General features: G+C 66.2%; 1 protein-coding gene and 1 non-coding gene across 6 annotated transcripts; both read left to right on the forward strand.

Annotated features, from left to right (window-relative positions):
- Window positions 1-781: 781 nt before the first annotated feature.
- Window positions 782-22,491, forward strand: ABCA2 (ATP binding cassette subfamily A member 2). Of its 5 annotated transcripts, none has more exons than XM_077966926.1 (49): window positions 782-930; window positions 5,430-5,533; window positions 5,851-5,853; window positions 6,722-6,833; window positions 6,909-7,072; window positions 7,295-7,422; window positions 7,700-7,810; window positions 8,091-8,309; window positions 8,635-9,002; window positions 9,199-9,358; window positions 10,371-10,499; window positions 10,609-10,776; window positions 10,860-10,956; window positions 11,321-11,494; window positions 11,597-11,699; window positions 11,770-11,884; window positions 11,980-12,170; window positions 12,326-12,476; window positions 12,548-12,752; window positions 12,933-13,097; window positions 13,200-13,380; window positions 13,499-13,711; window positions 13,802-13,998; window positions 14,094-14,276; window positions 14,676-14,860; window positions 14,980-15,100; window positions 15,375-15,611; window positions 15,741-15,947; window positions 16,214-16,316; window positions 16,407-16,723; window positions 16,799-17,012; window positions 17,134-17,239; window positions 17,342-17,453; window positions 17,550-17,610; window positions 17,692-17,866; window positions 17,962-18,077; window positions 18,157-18,304; window positions 18,378-18,501; window positions 18,582-18,714; window positions 18,920-19,037; window positions 19,342-19,520; window positions 19,589-19,730; window positions 19,810-19,944; window positions 20,070-20,173; window positions 20,252-20,344; window positions 20,651-20,753; window positions 20,836-20,973; window positions 21,105-21,311; window positions 21,762-22,491. In XM_077966926.1, the coding sequence occupies exons 1-49, from the start codon at window positions 797-799 to the stop codon at window positions 21,795-21,797; spliced, it is 7,389 nt and encodes a 2,462-aa protein (XP_077823052.1). In that variant the 5' UTR covers window positions 782-796; the 3' UTR covers window positions 21,798-22,491. The 5 variants fall into 5 exon arrangements, with proteins under 5 accessions (XP_077823052.1, XP_014971782.2, XP_077823053.1 ...); XM_015116296.3 differs by lacking the exon at window positions 782-930 and adding an exon at window positions 1,420-1,582 and having other exon boundaries at window positions 5,440-5,533; XM_077966927.1 differs by lacking the exons at window positions 782-930; window positions 5,851-5,853 and adding an exon at window positions 1,420-1,582 and having other exon boundaries at window positions 5,440-5,539.
- On the forward strand, window positions 18,305-18,377 carry MIR1232 (microRNA mir-1232). The gene has a single exon (NR_032306.1). It is a non-coding gene; the product is annotated as a microRNA mir-1232 (primary transcript).
- Window positions 22,492-22,563: the final 72 nt, after the last annotated feature.

The following is a 22,563-nucleotide window of genomic DNA, read 5'->3' on the forward strand; positions in this document are numbered from 1 at the left end:
TTGGGGAAGGGTAGGGAACAGACTTCAGAGGACTGGCCAGGCTGAAAGCGTCCATCTGCCAGGTCCGCAGGCTGGAGAATGTCTTGGGTGACAGGGTCTGACCTGTGCCCTGGAGCTCCCTCTGGTGGCAAGTGCTGGGGAGGCACTGGGGATGCGGCTGCAGCCAGGGAGCCCCTGTAGTGGCCGGTGGGGAGTGGGGCGAGGAGGAGGGAGGCCAACCCACGGGCGGTGCTGACCAGGGACTCAACAGGCCAAGCCCCCGGGGCCGGGGCACTGGGCTTGTCCCTACCCCAGGTCGGGGTGGGCAGGTTGAGGGCAGGAAGCCCCCCTCACCCATGGCTGTGGCTTGTGGGAAACACCTGCTAGTAGCTTCCTGCCCTGACCTAGCCCTGTGGACTAAGCAGGGAAAAGCAAGTGTCCTGAGGCTGCGGGCTGGGGTGGGAGGCTGATCCTCATCCACCAGCCCAGGGTCACCTTCCTGCTGCAAAGGAGCTGGAAGTGGGGAGCTGTGGCCCCAGAGGTCTTTCACTTGAGGGTGAGCCTTCTATGTGCGCCCAGACACTGGACACCACACAGCCCTACTTCACCCCATTCACAGGTAGGGAAACTGAGGCTGGGAGGCGCCGTCAGAGCCACCCATGGGGCCAGCCTGCCCTCTGTCGCCCTCTGCAGGCCACGCGGAGGAACTGCCCCACCTCCCCGGGGCGCCCCGGCAGGTGCCAAGCTACAGCCGCAGAACCGCCTGACCCTGAACTCTCGGTGCAGAGAACAGACTTGCCCGGATACGGGGTGAAAAATGAGCCGCGTGCAGCAGGGGCAGTCTCGGTCCCCTGCCTGCTCCGCCCACGGCGAGCGTTCCTGGGGCCTCGGGTTTTCCCCCTTCCGCTGGCTGCTCGGAACCGCAGGACCGACCCACCGGGCCGCCCTGCCTCCCCTCCAGCTGGGCGCCACCTGGACTCCAAGTGCTGGTTTACAAGGCACACAGGAGACCTTTATGGGGGTGAGCTGGCGCCTCATCAGCGTCCGCTTGGCGCGCCCCGGGGACAGTGAAGGCTTGGGGCGCCTCTGCAGAGTCGCCAGCACGGTGGGCGCAGCCGGATCCCTCTGGGAGAAGAGCGCAGCGCCCGAGGGTCCCCTGGCCTACGAGGGCTGAGCCGGGGTCTCGGATTGGATGTGGGCGCGTCGCGTGACGCCCGGCGAGGGGCGGCCGGGAGGCTTCCCGGCGGCGGCGCGCGCAGGGTCTCGGGCCCGGGTCGGTCCCGGGCGCAGCGCGGGCGGCGGGCGCCTCCTGGCGGGCGCGGACGGAGCGCGGCGCCTTTAAGCGGGGGCGGGCGGGGCGCGGGCAGAGTCGCTGTCGCCGCGGCCGCCGGGGCGGAGCCAGCGCGGATCGGGTCCCGGACGCCCGAGCGCCCCGCCCCCGCGCGGGCGATGCCCAGCGGCGCGGCGGGCGGCGGGGCCCGGCGGGTCGCGCAGAGGAGCGGGCCGCGGCGCTGAGGCGGCGGAGCGCGGCCCCGCCATGGGCTTCCTGCACCAGCTGCAGCTGCTGCTCTGGAAGAACGTGACGCTCAAGCGCCGGAGCCCGGTGAGCCCACCCCACGCGCCCGCCCGCAGCCCGAGGCCGCGCGCACCGCGGCCAGCGTCGCGCTCCCCGCGCGCACGTGCGGACGGCCGGGCGCGCGCGGACCCCGGCGGGCGCTGGGGGCGGCGCGGGCCCGAGCCCCCTCCCCGCCGGGCCCTGCTCTCCGCTGCCGGCGCTGCGGCCTCCGGGGAGGTGGCTCGGTCGTGGCCAGCCTGGTCCCGCGTCCGCTGACATCGCGGTGCTCGGCTGAGTCACGGCACCCGTGCCCTCTGCAGCGCGCTCTCTGGGGCCGCTGTGGGCGGGGGGCAAGCGGCTCTCAGGACTCTGGCTCAAGGGAGGCCCTGGTTCCCAGGACAGAGGGCAGGCCTGGGGGGCTCTATCCAACTCTGAGGCTCCATGGTCCTTGGGCCCAGCCTCTCTGGGGCCCCAGCGGAGACCCTGTCCCTTCCCTCCCTCTGCCCCTCCCTGCCCTTGGGCCGAGGCCTGCCATAGAGGTTGGTCCCAGGCATCTCTCCGCCTCCCCTCCCCCGCACCCCTCCTGGCACATCCATGACCCTTGCTCATGCTCTCGCCACTGGGAACGTCCTTGTGCTAGCCTCGGCCAGCCTGAATCTCTGCACCCCTTTGTCCTTTGGGGTCAGTTCTCCCTGAGCCTGATCCACTCTATTCCCTTCTGGTCCCCCACCTCCTCTGGGGGCTGGGTCTACAGTTTGGAGCTGTGACCACCAGGTTCCCAGCACTGCCTGGGCAGCCAGTGGACCTGAGGGTGCGGGACACACAGCCGTCAGGGACAGAAGTCCTGTGTGGAGCGAGGGGCTTGGGGGTATGGGTGTCCTGTCGTACCCCCAGCTGGCCAGCTTGGCTCCAGCCTGGGAAGGGAAGGGACACCTCCCAGGCCCCAGGCCTGGGCCAGCTTGGGTTTCTGAAAGCCCTTGGGATTGTCCAGGCCAGGGCCCAGAGCAGGTGGGGGCCTGAGGCGGACACATCCTCTTGCCCAGTCAGCGCCCGGGCGGGACCCCTTGGGCTGCACCAGTCCCTGCCTGTTTATCTTTCAACATGCACTGCAGGAAACCGAGGCTGCAGTCAGGTGGGGTGGCCATCATCACCATGGCTGGCAGGATTCCCCTGGGCACCTGGCCTTGGCAGGGAGCCTGGGTTAGGTACACGCCCTGGCCAGGCACCTGGAACTGGCTGAGTGGAGTCCCATGGATCAGGCCTGCAGTCCTTGGCATTGGGTCACTGGAGACAGCAAAGCAGGGCCAAGGGAACAGGGATGTGGCATGTGGCATGCATTACTATTAGCCCCTGGAGGTTGCTGTCAGGAAGGTCCCCACTGGGCCTGGGAGCAGAGGCTGGAATGGTGGCCCCTGTTCCAGTGGGGACAATGCTCAGGGAAGGCAGTGTGGCCTATGAGGACACCTGGCAAGCAGGTGGGAAGTGTGTACTGTCCTGACCGCAAGAGTGGCTCCCAGCTGCTAGTTTGGACTGCCCCCCAGGACCTTTCTGGGTCCCCACCCTACAGGGCTCCCAGAGGCCCACTGGGCCACAGTGGAGGTCCTTAGCCTGTGGCTGGAGCAGGTGGGGAACTGTTTCCCCCAGGGAGGCTGAGTCCTTGCCAGGCTTGTGATGTGGGGCTGGGGCTGGCCGGACACTGGGCACACTCCTACCAGGTCCCTGCTTTCCTGGGAAGGATCTTAGACATCAGAGCTGGACTCTTGTGGCCAGGCTTGGATGACAGAGGTTGGCCTGCGTGCCATGCGCCCTGCTGGGGCAGGGGTGCACCCTGGGCAGAGCCCAGGGTCTGGTGGGTGGGTACCAAGGACCTCCGTGCTGCTAGCAGACTCCTCCAAGCTCTTTGCCTCAGTTCCCCTGTCTGTGTGACCTACCTCCTCTTAGTTAGCTGGACGTGGGTCTGCCCTTGGGCTACAGGCTGTTCTTGGTGAAGGGACAGGCTCACTGTCATGAAGTCACTGGGATGGCAGGTGGCAGTGCCACTTTCGGATCTCACCTGTTCTCCCTCCGACACAGTAGGCGGGAGCTACAGGGAGGGGTCATGCCCAGAGAGGGCACCCAGGCCTCCAGGCGATGTGAAGGCACTGGGTTGGTCTTGAGGGACGGAGGTTGGACCACCTGGAGGCACCCATGTGGGGCACCCAGGGCGTGCCAGACCTGTGCTGCCGCCTGTAACCAGATGCTCCTGTGGCGCCTGCCGCCCGCCAGCCAGGACTCTCCTCCTCCTCCCAGCAGCTCGTGCGAGGCCGTTGCTATAGCAATGGGGAAGGCAGCTGGGCCTGTTGCTGCAGTTACAGCGCCCGTAGCAGGCCGGGTGTGGGCAGGGCTGGCGCCCTGCGCTGTGACCCCTGCCTCTGACATTGCCCCAGTCCGGCAGCCACCCTCGCCCTGGTGCCTGTTGGTGCCCACAGTGCCTCGACGAGCCCTGGGCTCTATCCTGGCTCAGGGAGTGGGTAGAGGCTGGCACAGGCTGGGGCGGGCATGGGGCACCCACAGCATGATGTTCCCGGCCACAGAGCCCTATTGTCCAAGCACAGTAAACACAGCAGCCGCCCCCACCCCAGGGACCGGGGGCTCGGCCCGGACCACACAGCACACTGGGGGCTCTGAAGGGTTTTGGGATGGGGATGAGGACAAAGGATGCCTCCGAGTTGGGTGCTCGCCCTTGAGGGCAGGGCCCCTCTGTCCTGTGGGTCTCAGAGAGGGCTGGTCTGCCAAGGGCTCTCCTGAGAGTAGCTGGCCCAAGCTCCTCCTCCTCCCTGAGCTGGGGGCTGGGATACAAGAACCAGTGAAGTCCTTGGTTTTCAGGTGAAGTGAGCAAAGTGCTTCTTTCTCACTCCACGCAGGTCCTGCTAGGGCTCACCTTGGTGCCCAGCCTGGGCTAGCAGGAGCTGACCTGGGGAAACTGAACTTCAAGGCCCAAGACTGGCTGCCCCGGGTCAGGGGAGGGAACAGGGCAGAAAGAGGTGCCTTTGGGCCGGGCGCAGTGGCTCACGCCTGTAATCCCAACACTTTGGGAGGCCGAGGAAGGCGGATCACGAGATCAGGAGATCGAGACCATCCTGGCTAACATGGTGAAACCCCATCTCTACTAAAAATAGAAAAAATTAGCCGGGTGTGGTGGCGGCCACCTGTAGTCCCAGCTACTTGGGAGGCTGAGGCAGGAGAATGGTGTGAACTCGGGGGGCGGAGCTTGCAGTGAGCTGAGATTGCACCACTGCACTCCAGCCTGGGCAACAGAGCAAGACTCCATCTCAAAACAAAACAAACAAACAAAAAAGGTGCCTTTGCCTCAGGGACTGGGGCTGTCAGACCCCTTACCGGGTCTTCTCCGAGGCTCAGGGCCCTGGGCTCAGGCCAGGCGTCTCTGAACCAGGTCTACTCATCTCCCCAGGCCCCTGTATTGGTGGGGAGGAAGGGGGAGGAAGGTGAACCCGGGGCAGTGTGAGAACTGTAGGTGGGGCCAGTGGCTCAGATGGTCCTCAAGATTTTGCCCAGGTAGCCCTGGAGGTAGAGAGGAAGAAGATGAGCTGGGATATACATGGGTCAGAGTAGACCACAAGCTGGCCAATTCATCATGGTAGGCCCTGAGGCTCCTCAGAGGGCAGGTAGGCCCACTGTGGGCTGGGGACCAGAAACCTGATTTGCTGAGCCAGACAATCCTTACCCTCAGTACCCTGGAAGGGGCTCAGACCTTCAGTGGTCCCGAAGGGCCTGTGCCCACCTTCCCTGGCCCCAGGGAGCATGTGGTCCTGGCTGGGCTGGGCTGGGCCGGTCCTGTGGAAGGCTGGGGAGGGCCTGGGCGAGCACAGGTCTGTCCTGTCCCTCACTGGGCCCACCCTTTCCAGTGGGTCCTGGCCTTCGAGATCTTCATCCCCCTGGTGCTGTTCTTCATCCTGCTGGGGCTGCGGCAGAAGAAGCCCACCATCTCCGTGAAGGAAGGTGAGCGTGGCAGGAGGCCCCGGGCACAGCTGGGGGAGCGCGGAGGGGGAGCCCTCCCGGCACCTCGCACGCCTGCGCTGTGTGTGCACATCTGCACATGGGCGTCCTGTTCCCAGAGTCCCTGAGGTGCGGTGCCTGCTCCTCTGTGCGGTCCTGGGCCGCGCCTCCTGGCTGGGCTGTGGAGGTCGGGGCTGGCCTGTGGCCGCGAATGGTGATGCCAATGCCTGTTCCTGGTGATGTGGGCACTCACTGGTCTCCTCTGTTCTGTTTTGACCCCCCCACCCCCGCATGGTCTCTTGTCCTCGGCTGGCATGCAGTCTGTAAGTGAGCGGCCGCCTCCTCCTGGCTGGCCTGGGCAGCAGCTGCAGGGGGCCCATGGGCCGTCCTGGCTTGAGCGCCCTCCCCGCTTTCATTAACAGCCCTCCCAGGCCCCCTGCCGGCCTCAGGAACAGCTGGCTCCAGATGGGGGGTGGTGGGCAGTGAAGTGGGCCGTGGTAGGGAGTGAGAGGCCGGGCCACCTAAAGCCACAACTGTTGCCTGGGTCAAGCTGAGGCAGCATCTCTCTGCCTGGCCTTGCCTTCTAGGGGTGGGGCGCCTCGGCTTCTGGGCGGAGTCTGGGCTGAGGCTTGGCTGGCCTGGGCTGAGGCTGGGCTGGTCTGGGCTGGCCTGGGCGGAGGCTCGGCTGGGCTGGGCTGGCCTGGGCTGAGGATGGGCTGGCCTGGGCTGGGGCTGGAGCGGCCTGGCTACTCTCCCTTCATACTCCTTCAGACTCCTGCACTCACTCCACTAACCAGCTGGCCAGAGGTCAGAGGTCACTGCCCAGAGGGGGTCCCATGTCCTCCCCTGGTCTCTGTAGGCAGTGCCACAGCTGAAATGTTTTCGGGGGGAGAGTGCCAGGGCACGTGGGCCTGCACTGGCTGAAGGGAAACGAATGCTCTAGGAGTTATGGCAGAAGGGGTGGTGAGTGGCTCTTTGACCTCTGACCTGCTGGAGTCGTTCGCCCCAGAATGCTTAGCCTGTAGCCCAGCTGGGGCCAGGGCTCTGTGCTGCCTCCTCCCTAACGCTGCTTCTCCTTCCTGACTTTCTCTAAATTTCTCCTCTCGGCCTCCGTCTCCTTCCCCTTCTGGATTCCTCTCTCTCTCTCTCCCCTTTCACCCCCGACCCTGCCCTCTCCTGTGGGTCCGCCAGCCTTCTACACAGCGGCGCCCCTGACGTCCGCCGGCATTCTGCCTGTCATGCAGTCGCTGTGCCCGGACGGCCAGCGGGACGAGTTCGGCTTCCTGCAGTACGCCAACTCCACGTGAGTGCCCACCCGTCCCTCGGAGTACCCACCCCTCCCCAGCCCATCCAGTGAGTGACATCCGCCCTGGTGCAGGGTCACGCAGCTGCTCGAGCGCCTGGACCGTGTGGTGGAGGAAGGCAACCTGTTCGACCCAGCGCGGCCCAGCCTGGGCTCAGAGCTCGAGGCCCTGCGCCAGCATCTGGAGGCCCTCAGTGCGGGCCCAGGCACCTCGGGGAGCCACCTGGACAGATCCACAGGTGTGCCTTGTGCAGGGAAGTTGGGGGACAGGGCTGCGGGCCTAGCTCTGCTGTCACTGGGCTGAAACCCACGTCCACCCTGGGCCCCTCCACCTGCCCTGAGCTCCCAGCCACGCACAGGCTGCAGTGGCAGAGCTGTGGTGTTGGGCTGGGCTCCGAGCCCATGTAGGACACCTTGCCAAGGTGCAGCGGCCTCTCAGCCTCGCCTTCCTGCCTGTCCAGTGTCTTCCTTCTCTCTGGACTCGGTGGCCAGAGACCCGCAGGAGCTCTGGCGTTTCCTGACGCAAAACCTGTCGCTGCCCAATAGCACAGCCCAAGCCCTCCTGGCCGCCCGTGTGGACCCTCCCGAGGTGAGGCAAGGACAGCTCCCAGCCCTGGCCACTCCCTTCTGCCCCCGCCATGCCCCCTGGTTGCTGAGCCATCCTCAGGACTCTGTCTGAGCCACGCCCCCACCGTCTGAGCCACGCCCCACACCCCATCTGAGCCACGCCCCCACACCACATCTGAGCCACGCCCCCACACCCCATCTGAGCCATGCCCCCACACCCCATCTGAGCCATGCCCCCACACCACCATCTGAGCCACGCCCCCACACCCCCATCTGAGCCACGCCCCCACACCTCCCAGGTCTACCACCTGCTCTTTGGTCCCTCGTCTGCCCTGGATTCACAGTCCGGCCTCCACAAGGGTCAGGAGCCCTGGAGCCACCTAGGGAGCAATCCCCTGTTCCGGATGGAGGTTAGGGCATCCATGTGTGGGATGGGACTAGAGTGCTGCCTGCCTCTGGGGGTGCTTCTGCTCCGTGGGTGAGGAAAGGGCCCCCTTAGTGACTTGGAGCTCCTCCTGGGAGAGGGGGAGGGTCCCAGGGGTCTATGGCAGGCACAAGGGGTAGAGGCATGTCGTAGGACCCAGGCAGCCCCAGAGCCAGCCGGTGGGTGGGGTAGGTTGAAGCCTGAGGCCCTGGTGGTTGGGGACAAAGTCCTTGCTGTGTCTCCACTGATCCCTGTGCCCACCCCAGGAGCTGCTGCTGGCTCCTGCCCTCCTGGAGCAGCTCACCTGCACGCCAGGCTCCGGGAAGCTGGGCCGAATCCTCACTGTGCCTGAGAGTCAGAAGGGGGCCCTGCAGGGCTACCAGGATGCTGTCTGCAGTGGGCAGGCTGCTGCACGTGCCAAGCGCTTCTCTGGGCTGGCCGATGAGCTCCGGAACCAGCTGGACATGGCCAAGGTCTCCCAGCAGGTGAGGCCCTGCCTGCCCACTGCCTGCTGCTTGCTGCCTGAGTTGAAAGAGGGGCTGGGGCTGCTTGGAGAGCTCGGGGCTCCTGGGCCCAGGCTGTGCGTGGGATGCTGCCTGTGGGTGGGTATCTAATGGCGCCATGGCTGGTGCCCCACCCCTGCTCACCATCCCAGCTCCTGTCCTGGGCTCCCGTTACCCAGGCTACAGACTCCCTCCCAGCATCCCCAGCTTGTGCCTCCCAGCTGCTGTCTCCCCGCTACGCACCTGACCTATCACCCACCTGCAGTCCATCTTACCCCTCACTGCCCACATGCCTGTTTCCTCTCAGCTGGGCCTGGATGCCCTCAACGGCTCAGACTCCCCGCCACAGGCGCCATCCCCACGGAGGCTGCAGGCGCTTCTGGGGGACCTGCTGGATGCCCAGAAGGTTCTGCAGGATGTGGATGTCCTGTCGGCCCTGGCCCTGCTACTGCCCCAGGGTGCCTGCACTGGCCGGACCCCCGGACCCCCAGCCAGCGGTGCGGGTGGGGTGGCCAATGGCACTGGGGCAGGGACATTCGTGGGCCCCAACGCCACCGCTGAGGAGGGCGCAGCCTCTGCTGCAGCACCGGCCTCCCCGGACACGCTGCAGGGCCAGTGCTCAGCCTTCGTGCAGCTCTGGGCCGGCCTGCAGCCCATATTGTGTGGCAACAACCGGTAGGTGGGCGGCAGGGGAATGGGGGTGAGGAGGACAGCCAGGGGCAGGGCCTGAGCCCTGACTCTAGGCCCTGGCTCTGGAGGTCTCATTTGGCGCCCTGCCCTGTGCGCCGAAGTCCCGCCCCATCCCGATGCCCCTCCCACTTGCGGCCCCGCCCCCTAATGGCCTGGCCCCACCTCCTGTCCCCTGCCCCAGCACCATTGAGCCCGAGGCGCTGCGGCGGGGCAACATGAGCTCCCTGGGCTTCACGAGCAAGGAGCAGCGGAACCTGGGCCTCCTCGTGCACCTCATGACCAGCAACCCCAAAATCCTGTACGCGCCTGCCGGCTCTGAGGTCGACCGCGTCATCCTCAAGGTGCGCGGGTCTAGGACACTTGACAGGCAGAGTGGGAGGGGGTCTCTGCAGGCTTGGGACCCCTGGGCAGAGGGGGTCGGCAGAACTGACATGGGAGGGGTACCGGGGTGCAGCTTTGGGTACACAGGCTCTGCAGGTGGGGGACCAGGGGGCTGCTTTTCCTTTAGGGAGGGGCTGCTGTGGGAAGGCACTGGAGAGTCTGTTCCGGCAGGGTCCCCCGGCTGGGTGTGGCCGGTCCAGGGCAGTGCTGGTGGAGGATGGGTGTGTCCGGAGACCTTCCAGAGTGTTCCGTGGGCGGGCAGCTGGGTAGTTTGCGTTCTGGGTGAGAGGTCCTGTCTGGAACAAGCAGAGGCCAGGGCTGGATGTTGGCCTGGGAGGGGAGGGCCTGTGGATGAGGCCAATCCTGGGTGTAGAGGGGGGTCCCTAGAATAAGGGTGGGAGAAATGAGGGTGGAGCATGGGGTGCTTAAGGGACACATGGAGAGAGGTCCAGCAAAGGAGCTGGTGGGCACAGCTGGGCAGTTGGGGGTCCGGAGGCCATGCTGCCCTGGGAGTGGAGGGCAAAGCAGGTTTCACGTGCACACTGCAGAAAGGTGTGGAGAGCCCGGGCGTGGGACTCATGCTTGAAATCCCAGCGCTTTGGGAGGCCATGGTGGGAGGATCGCTTGAGCTCAGGAGTTTGAGACAAGCCTGAGCAACATAGCGGAACCCCATCTCTACCAAAAATAAAAAAGTTAGCCAGGTGTGGTGATGGGCACCTGTAATCCTAGCTACTTGGAGGGCTGAGGTGGGAGGATCCCTTGAGCCTGGGAGGTGGAGGCTGCAGTGAGCCGGGACTGCACCACTGCACTGCAGCGTGGGTGACTGAGACCGTGTCTCGGGGAAAAAAAAAAAAGGTGGGGAGGGTTGGTTGTTTTCAACAGGTCAGCCACTGGGGAGGTGAGTGGGGTGAGAGCCCCCAAGCCGGCGGGGGGCCGTCAGGAAACTCCATGCCCCTGCCTCACCCTCTGCAGGCCAATGAGACTTTTGCCTTTGTGGGCAACGTGACTCACTATGCCCAGGTCTGGCTCAACATCTCGGCCGAGATTCGCAGCTTCCTGGAGCAGGGCAGGCTGCAGCAACACCTGCACTGGCTACAGCAGGTGCCAAGGGTGCCCACGAGGGAGGCAGCCGCAGGTGGCGCGGGGAGCCCCTCTCTGCCCGGCTCGGCAGGCCTGCAGGCCCCCCTCTGAGCTGCTCCTCTACCCCTAGTACGTAGCGGAGCTGCGGCTGCACCCCGAGGCACTGAACCTGTCGCTGGATGAGCTGCCGCCGGCCCTGAGACAGGACAACTTCTCGCTGCCCAGTGGCATGGCCCTCCTGCAGCAGCTGGATACCATTGACAACGCGGCCTGCGGCTGGATCCAGTTCATGTCCAAGGTGAGGTGGGGCCGCCGAGCCAACCCCCATACCCCCTGCTTCGTGCATGCCCCAGAGGGCTCCAGCGATGCCCCTCCCCCTAGGTGAGCGTGGACATCTTCAAGGGCTTCCCGGACGAGGAGAGCATTGTCAACTACACGCTCAACCAGGCCTACCAGGATAACGTCACTGTGTTTGCCAGTGAGCTGCCCTCCCCGCTCCGCCGCAGCCCGCCACAGACCTCTTCCTCCCCAGCCCAGCCCCACTTGTCCCCCTGTGCCCTCCCACTCCTTGGTCCCGCCCTGGCCTTGCCCCCTCACCCGCCACTTCCCTTCCCCACCCCTGCCCCTTCCAAACGGCCCCACCCCACAACCCGCCCCCTCCCTGCACCTCCCCACTTCTGCCCACCTTTACCCTGGGGCCCCCACCCCAGCCCTGCCCCACCTTTCCCTGGACCCTCCTGTCCCCGCCCCCACGCCTTGGTCCCGCCCCCGTGCCTTGCCCCCACCCCCACCTCTTGGCCCCGCCCCTACATCTTGGCCCCGCCCCAACCTCCCGGCCCCAGGTGTGATCTTCCAGACCCGGAAGGACGGCTCGCTCCCGCCGCACGTGCACTATAAGATCCGCCAGAACTCCAGCTTCACCGAGAAAACCAACGAGATCCGCCGCGCCTACTGGCGGCCTGGGCCCAATACTGGCGGCCGCTTCTACTTCCTCTACGGCTTCGTCTGGATCCAGGGTGAGGGGCGGGCCCGGAAGACCGGCCTCAGGATTCATGGGGGAGGACAGGTGGGACGACAGGAGGGCCTGCCCGGCACCTGATGGCGGCCCCTACCCACAGACATGATGGAACGCGCCATCATCGACACCTTTGTGGGGCACGACGTGGTGGAGCCAGGCAGCTACGTGCAGATGTTCCCCTACCCCTGCTACACGCGCGATGAGTGAGTGCCGGGCGCCCGGGGCTGGGCTGGGGCAGGGACTGAGTGGCGCCTGAGCGTGGCCTCCCCACAGCTTCCTGTTCGTCATCGAGCACATGATGCCGCTGTGCATGGTGATCTCCTGGGTCTACTCCGTGGCCATGACCATCCAGCACATCGTGGCGGAGAAGGAGCACCGGCTCAAGGAGGTGCGGCGGGTCGGGACCCTCCTTGGAGGCGTGGGCTGGCAGGGAGGGGCGGCGTCCTCCCCGGGGCCTGCCCCAAGCCCCTGGCCCACCCGCAGGTGATGAAGACTATGGGCCTGAACAACGCGGTGCACTGGGTGGCCTGGTTCATCACCGGCTTTGTGCAGCTGTCCATCTCCGTGACAGCGCTCACCGCCATCCTGAAGTATGGCCAGGTGCTCATGCACAGCCACGTGGTCATCATCTGGCTCTTCCTGGCCGTCTATGCCGTGGCCACCATCATGTTCTGGTGAGCACGGGCCATGGTGGCAGGGACCTGGGGCAGGCACTGGCCCAGCAAGCTCACCCCACACCCTCTCGGAGCCCCCTGGACCCTGGCAGAGGCTTGCCCAGGAGGCCAGGAGTGTGGGTGGCTGACGGCGCGCATGGCCCCTGCCCACCCAGTTTCCTGGTGTCCGTGCTGTACTCCAAGGCCAAGCTGGCCTCTGCCTGCGGCGGCATCATCTACTTCCTGAGCTACGTGCCCTATATGTATGTGGCAATCCGAGAGGAGGTGGCGCATGATAAGATCACAGCCTTCGAGAAGTGCATCGCGGTGAGAGTCGCGGGCAGGCGGGCTGCTGGGTTGCCTGGCCACCCCACGCGCTGACACCACTGCCTCCTCAGTCCCTCATGTCCACGACGGCCTTTGGCCTGGGCTCCAAGTACTTCGCACTGTACGAGGTGGCTGGCGTGGGCATCCAGTGGCACACCTTCAGCCAGTCCCCAGTGGAGGGGGATGACTTCAACCTGCTCCTGGCCGTCACCATGCTGATGGTGGACGCCGTGGTCTACGGCATCCTCACATGGTACATCGAGGCTGTGCACCCAGGTACTGGCCAGCCCTTGGAGGGCAGGGGAGAGGCGGGGTCCCCAGCCAGCGTTGGGGACCAGCGCTCTGGGTCCACTCCTGGACGCAGCACGGGTGGCTCCCTGGGTGGGCACATGGCCCACGTGGTGGATGGTCACCCCAGGCCCTAGGTCAGCCTCCCCTCCCCTCCCCGACCCCCAGGCATGTACGGGCTGCCCCGGCCCTGGTACTTCCCACTGCAGAAGTCCTACTGGCTGGGCAGTGGGCGGACAGAAGCCTGGGAGTGGAGCTGGCCGTGGGCACGCACCCCCCGCCTCAGTGTCATGGAGGAGGACCAGGCCTGTGCCATGGAGAGCCGGCGCTTTGGTGAGGCTGGCGCCAGAATGGTGGCATGGGTGGGCGCTGGATTCGGAGTCCTGGGTGGCCTTGGTGCCGCCCCTACCCTGCTAATCCACAGCCCTGGTGCAGAGGAGACACGTGGCATGGAGGAGGAGCCCACTCACCTGCCTCTGGTAGTCTGCGTGGACAAACTCACCAAGGTCTACAAGGATGACAAGAAGCTGGCCCTGAACAAGCTGAGCCTGAACCTCTACGAGAACCAAGTGGTCTCCTTCCTGGGCCACAACGGGGCGGGCAAGACCACCACCATGTGAGTGTTCAGAGGGGCGAGGCCGTGGGCATCTGCTGACCAGAGCAGGAGTCCTAGTCAGGGGCAGAGTGGGGCCCCTGCAGAGGGCGTGGGGTCATGACCCCGCCCACCTACCCAGGTCCATCCTGACCGGCCTGTTCCCTCCGACGTCGGGTTCCGCCACCATCTATGGGCACGACATCCGCACGGAGATGGATGAGATCCGCAAGAACCTGGGCATGTGCCCGCAGCACAACGTGCTGTTTGACCGGCTCACGGTGGAGGAGCACCTCTGGTTCTACTCACGGCTCAAAAGCATGGCCCAGGAGGAGATCCGCAGAGAGATGGACAAGTGGGTGGGCACAGGGTGGGGCGGAGCGGGTGGGGAGAGGCCCTGGGGCTGTGCATAGCCCCAGCCCCATGCCACACCTCCCTGTCCCAGGATGATCGAGGACCTGGAGCTCTCCAACAAGCGGCACTCGCTGGTGCAGACACTGTCAGGTGGCATGAAGCGCAAGCTGTCCGTGGCCATTGCCTTTGTGGGCGGCTCTCGCGCCATCATCCTGGACGAGCCCACGGCGGGCGTGGACCCTTACGCGCGCCGCGCCATCTGGGACCTCATCCTGAAGTACAAGCCGGGTGAGTGGGGTGCCGTGCAGGCAGGGGTGCCGTGCAGGCAGGGGTGCAGACGGTGCCTCCCCTGCCCCCTGACCCTGGGTCTGGCCTTGCCCTAGGCCGCACCATCCTTCTGTCCACCCACCACATGGACGAGGCTGACCTGCTTGGGGACCGCATTGCCATCATCTCCCACGGGAAGCTCAAGTGCTGCGGCTCCCCGCTCTTCCTCAAGGGCACCTATGGTGATGGGTACCGCCTCACGCTGGTCAAGCGGCCTGCCGAGTCGGGGGGCCCCCAAGGTCTGTGTTGAAGCTGCCTGAGCTGGCCTTGGGCCACCCCCTCCCCGGGACCCCCACCTGAGAATCCACAATGGAGGGGCTGGGTCCTCAGCATCACCCACTGGGCCCAGGATACCTGCTGGGGCCTGGCCCACCCTCTCCAACGCCCATATCTTGGAGAGGCTGGGTCCTCACTGTCACCTGCTGGGCCCAGGATGCCTGCTGGGGCCTGGCCCACCCTCTCCAACGCCCATATCTTGGAGAGGCTGGGTCCTCACCATCACCCACTGGGCCCGGGATACCTGCTGAGGCCTGGCCAGCCCTCTCCAACGCCCATATCTTGACTCAGTTGGGTTCCCATCGGGGGTCCCTCCCCCTAGCCCCTGAGTGAATTCCTCCCTGCTCCCACATCCCCCACAGAGCCAGGGCTGGCATCCAGCCCCCCAGGTCGCACCCCGCTGAGCAGCTGCTCCGAGCTCCAGGTGTCCCAGTTCATCCGCAAGCACGTGGCCTCCTGCCTGCTGGTCTCAGACACAAGCACGGAGCTCTCCTACATCCTGCCCAGCGAGGCTGCCAAGAAGGGGGCTTTCGAGCGCCTCTTCCAGGTGTGAGGGCCAAAAGCAGGCCAGGGCCTAAGGGTTGGGGGGCAGTTGCAGGCGGTGGAGGTGGACGCACCCCTGCCTGGGCGTCCCTGCCGCAGCCTCCCCCTCCACTGCCCCCACAGCACCTGGAGCGCAGCCTGGACGCGCTGCACCTCAGTAGCTTTGGGCTGATGGACACCACCCTGGAGGAGGTGTTCCTCAAGGTGTCGGAGGAGGATCAGTCGCTGGAGAACAGTGAGGCCGGTGAGGGGCCCGGGCCACTTGCTCAGCCCACCCCACCCACAAGGTCCCAGCTCGGGCCTGTGCTGTCACTCCTGCCTGGTGTCTGGGGGCGCCACCTTGGTCCTAGGTGGCATCCCCAGGGTTAGCCTGGGGTCCTGGGTGGGTGGTCATGGTGGCCAGAGGTCCTGGACAGGTGTATGACCCTGGGAACTGGTTAAAGGCCGGGCATGGGGGTCCCGGGCAGGCCTAGGGGCCAGTAACTCTGAGCATCCCCTCGGCCCTTCTGCTGCGGCAGATGTGAAGGAGTCCAGGAAGGACGTGCTCCCCGGGGCGGAGGGCACGGTGTCTGGGGAGGGTCACGCCGGCAACCTGGCCCGGTGCTCGGAGCTGGCCCAGTCACAGGCATCGCTGCAGTCGGCGTCGTCTGTGGGCTCTGCCCGTGGTGACGAGGGAGCTGGCTACGCCGACGTCTATGGCGACTACCGCCCCCTGTTTGATAACCCACAGGACCCAGACAACGTCAGCCTGCAAGGTGGGTGTGGCTGGGTGAGGCTGGGGCAGCCGGGGAGGGGGAGCGGGGTTAGAGGGGAGCGGCATGGGGGCAGCCAGTGGGGAGAGGGTAGCGTGCAGCCACCTGCTCAGCCCCTACCTGTCTGCACAGAGGCTGAGGCGGAGGCCCTGTCGAGGGTTGGCCAGGGCAGCCGCAAGCTGGACGGCGGGTGGCTGAAGGTGCGCCAGTTCCACGGGCTGCTGGTCAAACGCTTCCACTGTGCCCGCCGCAACTCCAAGGCACTCTTCTCCCAGATCCTGCTGCCGGCCTTCTTCGTCTGCGTGGCCATGACCGTGGCTCTGTCCGTCCCCGAGATTGGTAGGCCACCAGCTGGGCGGGCGTGCCGGGCTTATGTCCCCCCTTTCCACCGGGAGCCCTGAGGATGCCCTCTCCCAAGCTTCCTGACTCTGGGCCTCACCCCGCACCTGAGGCTGGGCACACGCCGGGGTTCATCCGGGAGTCCTGCCTCTTCGGGGCCCAGATCCCAGGCATGGGTCCTTTGGGGTTGGTGGAAGGGGACCGAGGCCTGGAGGCTGCTGGCCAGTGGGCAGAACCTGCTCAGGCCTCCGTGCTCTCCCTGCCAGGTGACCTGCCTCCACTGGCCCTGTCACCTTCCCAGTACCACAACTACACCCAGCCCCGTGGCAACTTCATCCCCTACGCCAACGAGGAGCGTCGCGAGTACCGGTGAGGCCGCTGGCGGGGGCAGCCTTGGTGGGTGGGGTGGGCGAGGGAGCAGGGACGGGCAGCCCCACCTCACACTGTGGGTGCCCGCAGGCTGCGGCTGTCACCCGACGCCAGCCCCCAGCAGCTCGTGAGCACATTCCGGCTGCCGTCGGGGGTGGGCGCCACCTGCGTGCTCAAGTCTCCGGCCAACGGCTCTCTGGGGCCCACGTTGAACCTGAGCAGCGGGGAGTCGCGCCTGCTGGCGGCTCGGTTCTTCGACAGCATGTGCTTGGAGTCCTTCACGCAGGGGCTGCCGCTGTCCAACTTCGTGCCGCCCCCACCCTCGCCTGCCCCGTCTGACTCCCCAGCGTCCCTGGACGAGGACCCACAGGCCTGGAACGTCTCGCTGCCCCCCACCGCCGGGCCAGGTAGCGGTTCCGGGGGCCGGCTAAGGGGCAGGGGCAGCGAGGGGTCCCTCTCACCGCACCACACTGTGCCCACAGAAATGTGGACGTCCGCGCCCTCCCTGCCGCACCTGGTACGGGAGCCCGTCCGCTGCACCTGCTCCGCGCAGGGCACCGGCTTCTCCTGCCCCAGCAGTGTGGGCGGGCACCCGCCCCAGATGCGGGTGGTCACAGGCGACATCCTGACCGACATCACCGGCCACAACGTGTCTGAGTACCTGCTCTTCACCTCTGACCGCTTCCGACTGCACCGGTGAGCTGGGTGGGGAGGCTGTGGGCGAGGGCGGCCGGCTACCAGCCACCTGGTCTCAACTCCTGTCCCTCTAGCCTCACTGCCTGCCTACCCTCACCGCCCCTCCCACCTGCCTGCCCAGGTATGGGGCCATCACCTTTGGCAACGTCCTCAAGTCCATCCCAGCCTCATTTGGCACCAGGGCCCCACCCATGGTGCGGAAGATCGCGGTGCGCAGGGCTGCCCAGGTGAGCAAGGCTGCGGCCCTGGGGCTTCGCGGTGTGTGGTGCCGCCTGAGGTCTGCAGAGACCCACGGGGCTCCTGGGGCCTTTGTCCTCTTCGTGCTGCAGGTTTTCTACAACAACAAGGGCTATCACAGCATGCCCACCTACCTCAACAGCCTCAACAACGCCATCCTGCGTGCCAACCTGCCCAAGAGCAAGGGCAACCCGGCAGCTTACGGTGAGCTGGTGCAGGCGGGGCCGGGCGGGGAGGAGCCGGGGCTGGGCCAGATGGCGCAGAGGCCTGAAGCCGCCACCCCCACCCCGCCGTGTGCAGGCATCACCGTCACCAACCATCCCATGAACAAGACCAGTGCCAGCCTCTCCCTGGACTACCTGTAAGTGTGGCCGGTGGGGATGAGGCGGGGCAGGTGGGCGCTGCAGCCCGGCCGTGAGGACTGAGGGCTTCCTTGCTCCAGGTTGCAGGGCACGGATGTCGTCATCGCCATCTTCATCATCGTGGCCATGTCGTTCGTGCCGGCCAGCTTCGTCGTCTTCCTCGTGGCCGAGAAGTCCACTAAGGCGAAGCACTTGCAGTTTGTCAGCGGCTGCAACCCCGTCATCTACTGGCTGGCGAACTACGTGTGGGACATGGTGCGCCTGGCGTGGCCACGGGGGTGCCCCGGCCCTTCTCATCCCCCATCCCCGCCCTGCCCCGGGTCTCTCACCAGCCACCCCCACCCCTGCAGCTCAACTACCTGGTCCCCGCTACCTGCTGCGTCATCATCCTGTTTGTGTTCGACTTGCCGGCCTACACATCGCCCACCAACTTCCCTGCTGTCCTCTCCCTCTTCCTGCTCTATGGGTAAGGGGGAGCGGATGAGGGAGTGGCCTTAGATGGGGCCGGGGCTGCCTGGTGACCACTGCCCGCCACCTGCCCACAGGTGGTCCATCACGCCCATCATGTACCCGGCCTCCTTCTGGTTCGAGGTCCCCAGCTCGGCCTACGTATTCCTCATTGTCATCAATCTCTTCATCGGCATCACTGCCACGGTGGCCACCTTCCTGCTACAGCTCTTCGAGCACGACAAGGTGGGGTGGCGGCGACATGGCGGGGGCGGCGGGCCCTGCGGAGGCTGTGCGCCTGACCCCGACCACCCCGCAGGACCTGAAGGTTGTCAACAGTTACCTGAAAAGCTGCTTCCTCATTTTCCCCAACTACAATCTGGGCCACGGGCTCATGGAGATGGCCTACAACGAGTACATCAACGAGTACTACGCCAAGATTGGTGAGGGGGCCCGTGGGGTGGGTGAGGCGGTTGGGGCCCCTCAAGGCCTAGAGCACAGGCCCTGAGCTGGCTCCCCACAGGCCAGTTTGACAAGATGAAGTCCCCATTCGAATGGGACATTGTCACCCGCGGGCTGGTGGCCATGGCGGTCGAGGGCGTCGTGGGCTTCCTCCTGACCATCATGTGCCAGTACAACTTCCTGCGGCGGCCACAGTGAGCGGGGCGCATAGCGGCGGTGGGGGCAGGGGGCAGGGCGGGAGCAGGGATGGGGTCAGGGAGTGGGGCAGGGTGGGGGCAGGGATGGGGCAGGAGGGGGTGGGGCAGGGGATGGGAAAGGAGCCAGAGGACATGAGACTGGTGGCAGGGAGGGGCAGTGGGGGTGGCGAGCTGCTGGACGCTGTCCATCCTGTCCCCCAAGGCGCATGCCTGTGTCTACCAAGCCTGTGGAGGATGATGTGGACGTGGCTAGCGAGCGGCAGCGAGTGCTCCGGGGAGACGCCGACAACGACATGGTCAAGATTGAGAACCTGACCAAGGTGGGCTCTGAGCGTTTGGGGTGGGGCCTGGGTGGGGTGGGCCAGGGCCAAGGCCAGGGCCAGGGGGGTGGGGCCCCAGCAGTGGAGGTGGAGCCTGGGTGGGCATGGCCCTGAGCTCTGGGGGTGGGGCCTGTGTGGGGTGGGGCCATGGGGCATGTGGGCAGGGCCCTGGGCTCTGGAGGTGGGGCAGGGCCTGGGTTGGGTGGGGCCAGAGGGGCAGTGTGGGAGCAGGATGGGGTTGAGGGCGTTGCACCCCACGCCCCCATGCCCCCATGCCCCGCTGAGCGGGCAGGCTCCTGGCCAGGTCTACAAGTCCCGGAAGATTGGCCGCATCCTGGCCGTTGACCGCCTGTGCCTCGGTGTGCGTCCTGGCGAGTGCTTCGGGCTTCTGGGCGTCAACGGTGCGGGCAAGACCAGCACCTTCAAGATGCTGACCGGCGACGAGAGCACGACGGGGGGCGAGGCCTTTGTCAACGGACACAGGTGCGGCGGGAACCCTGGGTGGGCGGGGCCGCCACGTCCCCACGCGCTGACAGCCGCCGTGTCCCCAGCGTGCTGAAGGAGCTGCTCCAGGTGCAACAGAGCCTCGGCTACTGCCCTCAGTGCGACGCACTGTTTGACGAGCTCACGGCCCGGGAGCACCTGCAGCTGTACACGCGGCTGCGTGGGATCTCCTGGAAGGATGAGGCCCGGGTGAGGATCTGCAGGGTGGGGCAGGGAGCCAGCGCGCTGGGCGGCCCTGCCTGCGCTGACATCTGCGTTCCCCGGCCAGGTGGTGAAGTGGGCTCTGGAGAAGCTGGAGCTGACCAAGTACGCAGACAAGCCGGCCGGCACCTACAGCGGCGGCAACAAGCGGAAGCTCTCCACGGCCATTGCCCTCATTGGGTACCCAGCCTTCATCTTCCTGGTAAGCCCTGGGTGGGGTGGGGGGCGGCTGCCTGGCCTTTGACTTCCTGGTGAGCACGGGCAGGGGCAGCGTTCAGGCCGGGGTGTGTGGGCCTGGCAGCGGCTGAGCCTGCCGCCCATCTCCAGGACGAGCCCACCACAGGCATGGACCCCAAGGCCCGGCGCTTCCTCTGGAACCTCATTCTCGACCTCATCAAGACAGGGCGTTCGGTGGTGCTGACATCACACAGGTGAGGGCGCCCCCACCCTCCCCCCGTGCCCCCACCCCGCAGCACCCCTTCTAGTGCCAGCCTGTGTGTGTCCCGCAGCATGGAGGAGTGTGAGGCGTTGTGCACGCGGTTGGCCATCATGGTGAACGGTCGCCTTCGGTGCCTGGGCAGCATTCAGCACCTGAAGAACCGGTGAGCCAGGGCGGGGCCAGGGGCAGGCCGGGGCGGGCCCAGGGGTGGGACCAGGCAGTGGGGCCCAGAGTGGGGGCGGCTGCAGGGCTGTGGGGCCATGGGAGCTGGGGGGACTGGGGTTGTGGGGCCTGGGGCAGTGGGGCCAGGGGAGGGGCCTGGAAGACTGTGGGGGCTGTAGGACTGGGGGGCTGTGGGAGGCTATGGGGCTTCCTGGGGTGCCTGTGGGGACTGTGGGGCTGGGAGGCTGGGGGGCTGGTGCTCTGGCCGGGCGGCGCAGGGCTCTGGGCCATGGGCCTGTCCCACCAGGTTTGGAGATGGCTACATGATCACGGTGCGGACCAAGAGCAGCCAGAGCGTGAAGGACGTGGTGCGGTTCTTCAACCGCAGCTTCCCAGAAGCTATGCTCAAGGTGGGTGGTCCCAGGCAGGGTCGCGGAGCGGGTGCTGCGGGGTGGGGGTGCTGCCAGCGGCCTCTGATCTCCATCCCTGCAGGAGCGGCACCACACAAAGGTGCAGTACCAGCTCAAGTCGGAGCACATCTCGCTGGCCCAGGTGTTCAGCAAGATGGAGCAGGTGTCTGGCGTGCTGGGCATCGAGGACTACTCGGTCAGCCAGACCACACTAGACAACGTGAGTGCCCCGAGGGCACTGCACACCACACCTACCCCTCCTCCCACCTGCCCTGCCCCCCTCCGCCCAGCACCTCCCCATCCCCCTACCCCAGACCCGCCCCCTCCCCACACGCCTGCCCCACCCACCAGGTATTCGTGAACTTCGCCAAGAAGCAGAGCGACAACCTGGAGCAGCAGGAGACGGAGCCGCCGTCCGCACTGCAGTCCCCTCTTGGCTGCTTGCTCAGCCTGCTCCGGCCCCGGCCTGCCCCCACGGAGCTCCGGGCACTTGTGGCAGATGAGCCTGAGGACCTAGACACGGAGGACGAGGGCCTCATCAGCTTCGAGGAGGAGCGGGTGAGCAGTCTGCCCTCACGGCTGCCCAGGGCTCTGCCCACCGCACCTAGGCTGCCTGGCGGCTCCAGCCCCGGGTAGGGTAGGGGGAGAAGTGGCCCCAGGATGCTTGCTGTCCGGAGGTCAAGGGGGCAGAGTGGGCAAGGGAGACTTGCAGACAGGCCTGGAGAGACCAAACGCAGGGCCCAGACTTGCTGGAATCTTTGAGGGGCACAGAGCCAGGATGGGGCAGAGGGGGCCAGAGCCCGGGAACAGGGGACCGACATAGAGTCAGTGACCCCCAGACTCAGCAGACAGAGGCCCAGGAGAGCCCAGACACAGAGGGAGCTCGCGGGGAGACCCTGTGTCCAGGCCCAGCCTGCAGGAGAGCCAGGGCAGGCCAGCACAAGTGTGCTCAGCCCCACAAGGGGGTGGCACAGGACACCCCCTAAGCCTGATCTCCCCTGTGCACAGGCCCAGCTGTCCTTCAACACGGACACGCTCTGCTGACCACTCAGAGCTGGGCCAGGGAGGATACGCTCCGCTGACCACTCAGAGCTGGACCAGGGACTCCACCGTGGGGACAGATGTCCCCCAGTGCCTGCCAGGCCCTGGAGTGGAGATTGAGGACCAAGGGGCTTCTGGCCCTCCAGCCCCCGTACTCGGCCATGCCCTGTGGTCACTGCGGCTGCCGCCCCCAATTGTGCCAAAGGCTGACCCGGCCCGGGCTGCGCACACCCTCGCCCTGCTTTGCCTTAAAGCCTCATCATCTGCCCAGCCCCTCGCCCCTTCCTAGCTCTGCTCACCGCCCAAGGCGACACCGGCTGGACCAGGCACTGCCGGCCTTTCTCCTGCCCAGCCTTGGAACCAGCTTTTTTTTCCTACAATGAAGGCTGACGCTGAGGGCGGACTGTGGAGGGGGCTGGGTCAGTCGCGTATTTATTTTGCTTTGAGAAGAGGCTCCTCTGGCCCTGCTCTCCTGCAGGGAGGTGGCTGTCCAGCGGGAAGCCATCAGCTTGGGCCAGCTGGCAGGCAGCAGGAATGGAGAAGCTGGCCTTGCTGACCAGGCGAGGGCCAGAACCCCCCCTACCCCCAGCTGCTGTCGCTCTCCCACCCAGCTTGGCCCCCTGCCCGCCCACCTGCCTGGAAGCCGGGCCTGTACATAGCGCACAGATGTTTGTTTTCAATAAATAAACAAAACGCCTGAGGGCCTGTGTGTGTGAGGTGGGAGGGGCGGGGAACATGGGCCCATCGGGTGGGTTAGTGCTCCTGAAGG

This window comes from Macaca mulatta, chromosome 15 (genome assembly GCF_049350105.2).
Source record: "Macaca mulatta isolate MMU2019108-1 chromosome 15, T2T-MMU8v2.0, whole genome shotgun sequence".
Taxonomy (NCBI): domain Eukaryota; kingdom Metazoa; phylum Chordata; class Mammalia; order Primates; family Cercopithecidae; genus Macaca; species Macaca mulatta.

Coding starts and splice junctions, on each gene's coding strand:
- ABCA2 (XM_077966925.1), top strand. CDS start 1,517: ATGGGCTTCCTGCACCAGCTGCAGCTGCTGCTCTGGAAGAACGTGACG. Junction 18,305..18,377: donor AGCTCTTCGAGCACGACAAG/GTGGGGTGGCGG, acceptor ACCACCCCGCAG/GACCTGAAGGTTGTCAACAG. Junction 19,038..19,341: donor AGATTGAGAACCTGACCAAG/GTGGGCTCTGAG, acceptor GCTCCTGGCCAG/GTCTACAAGTCCCGGAAGAT.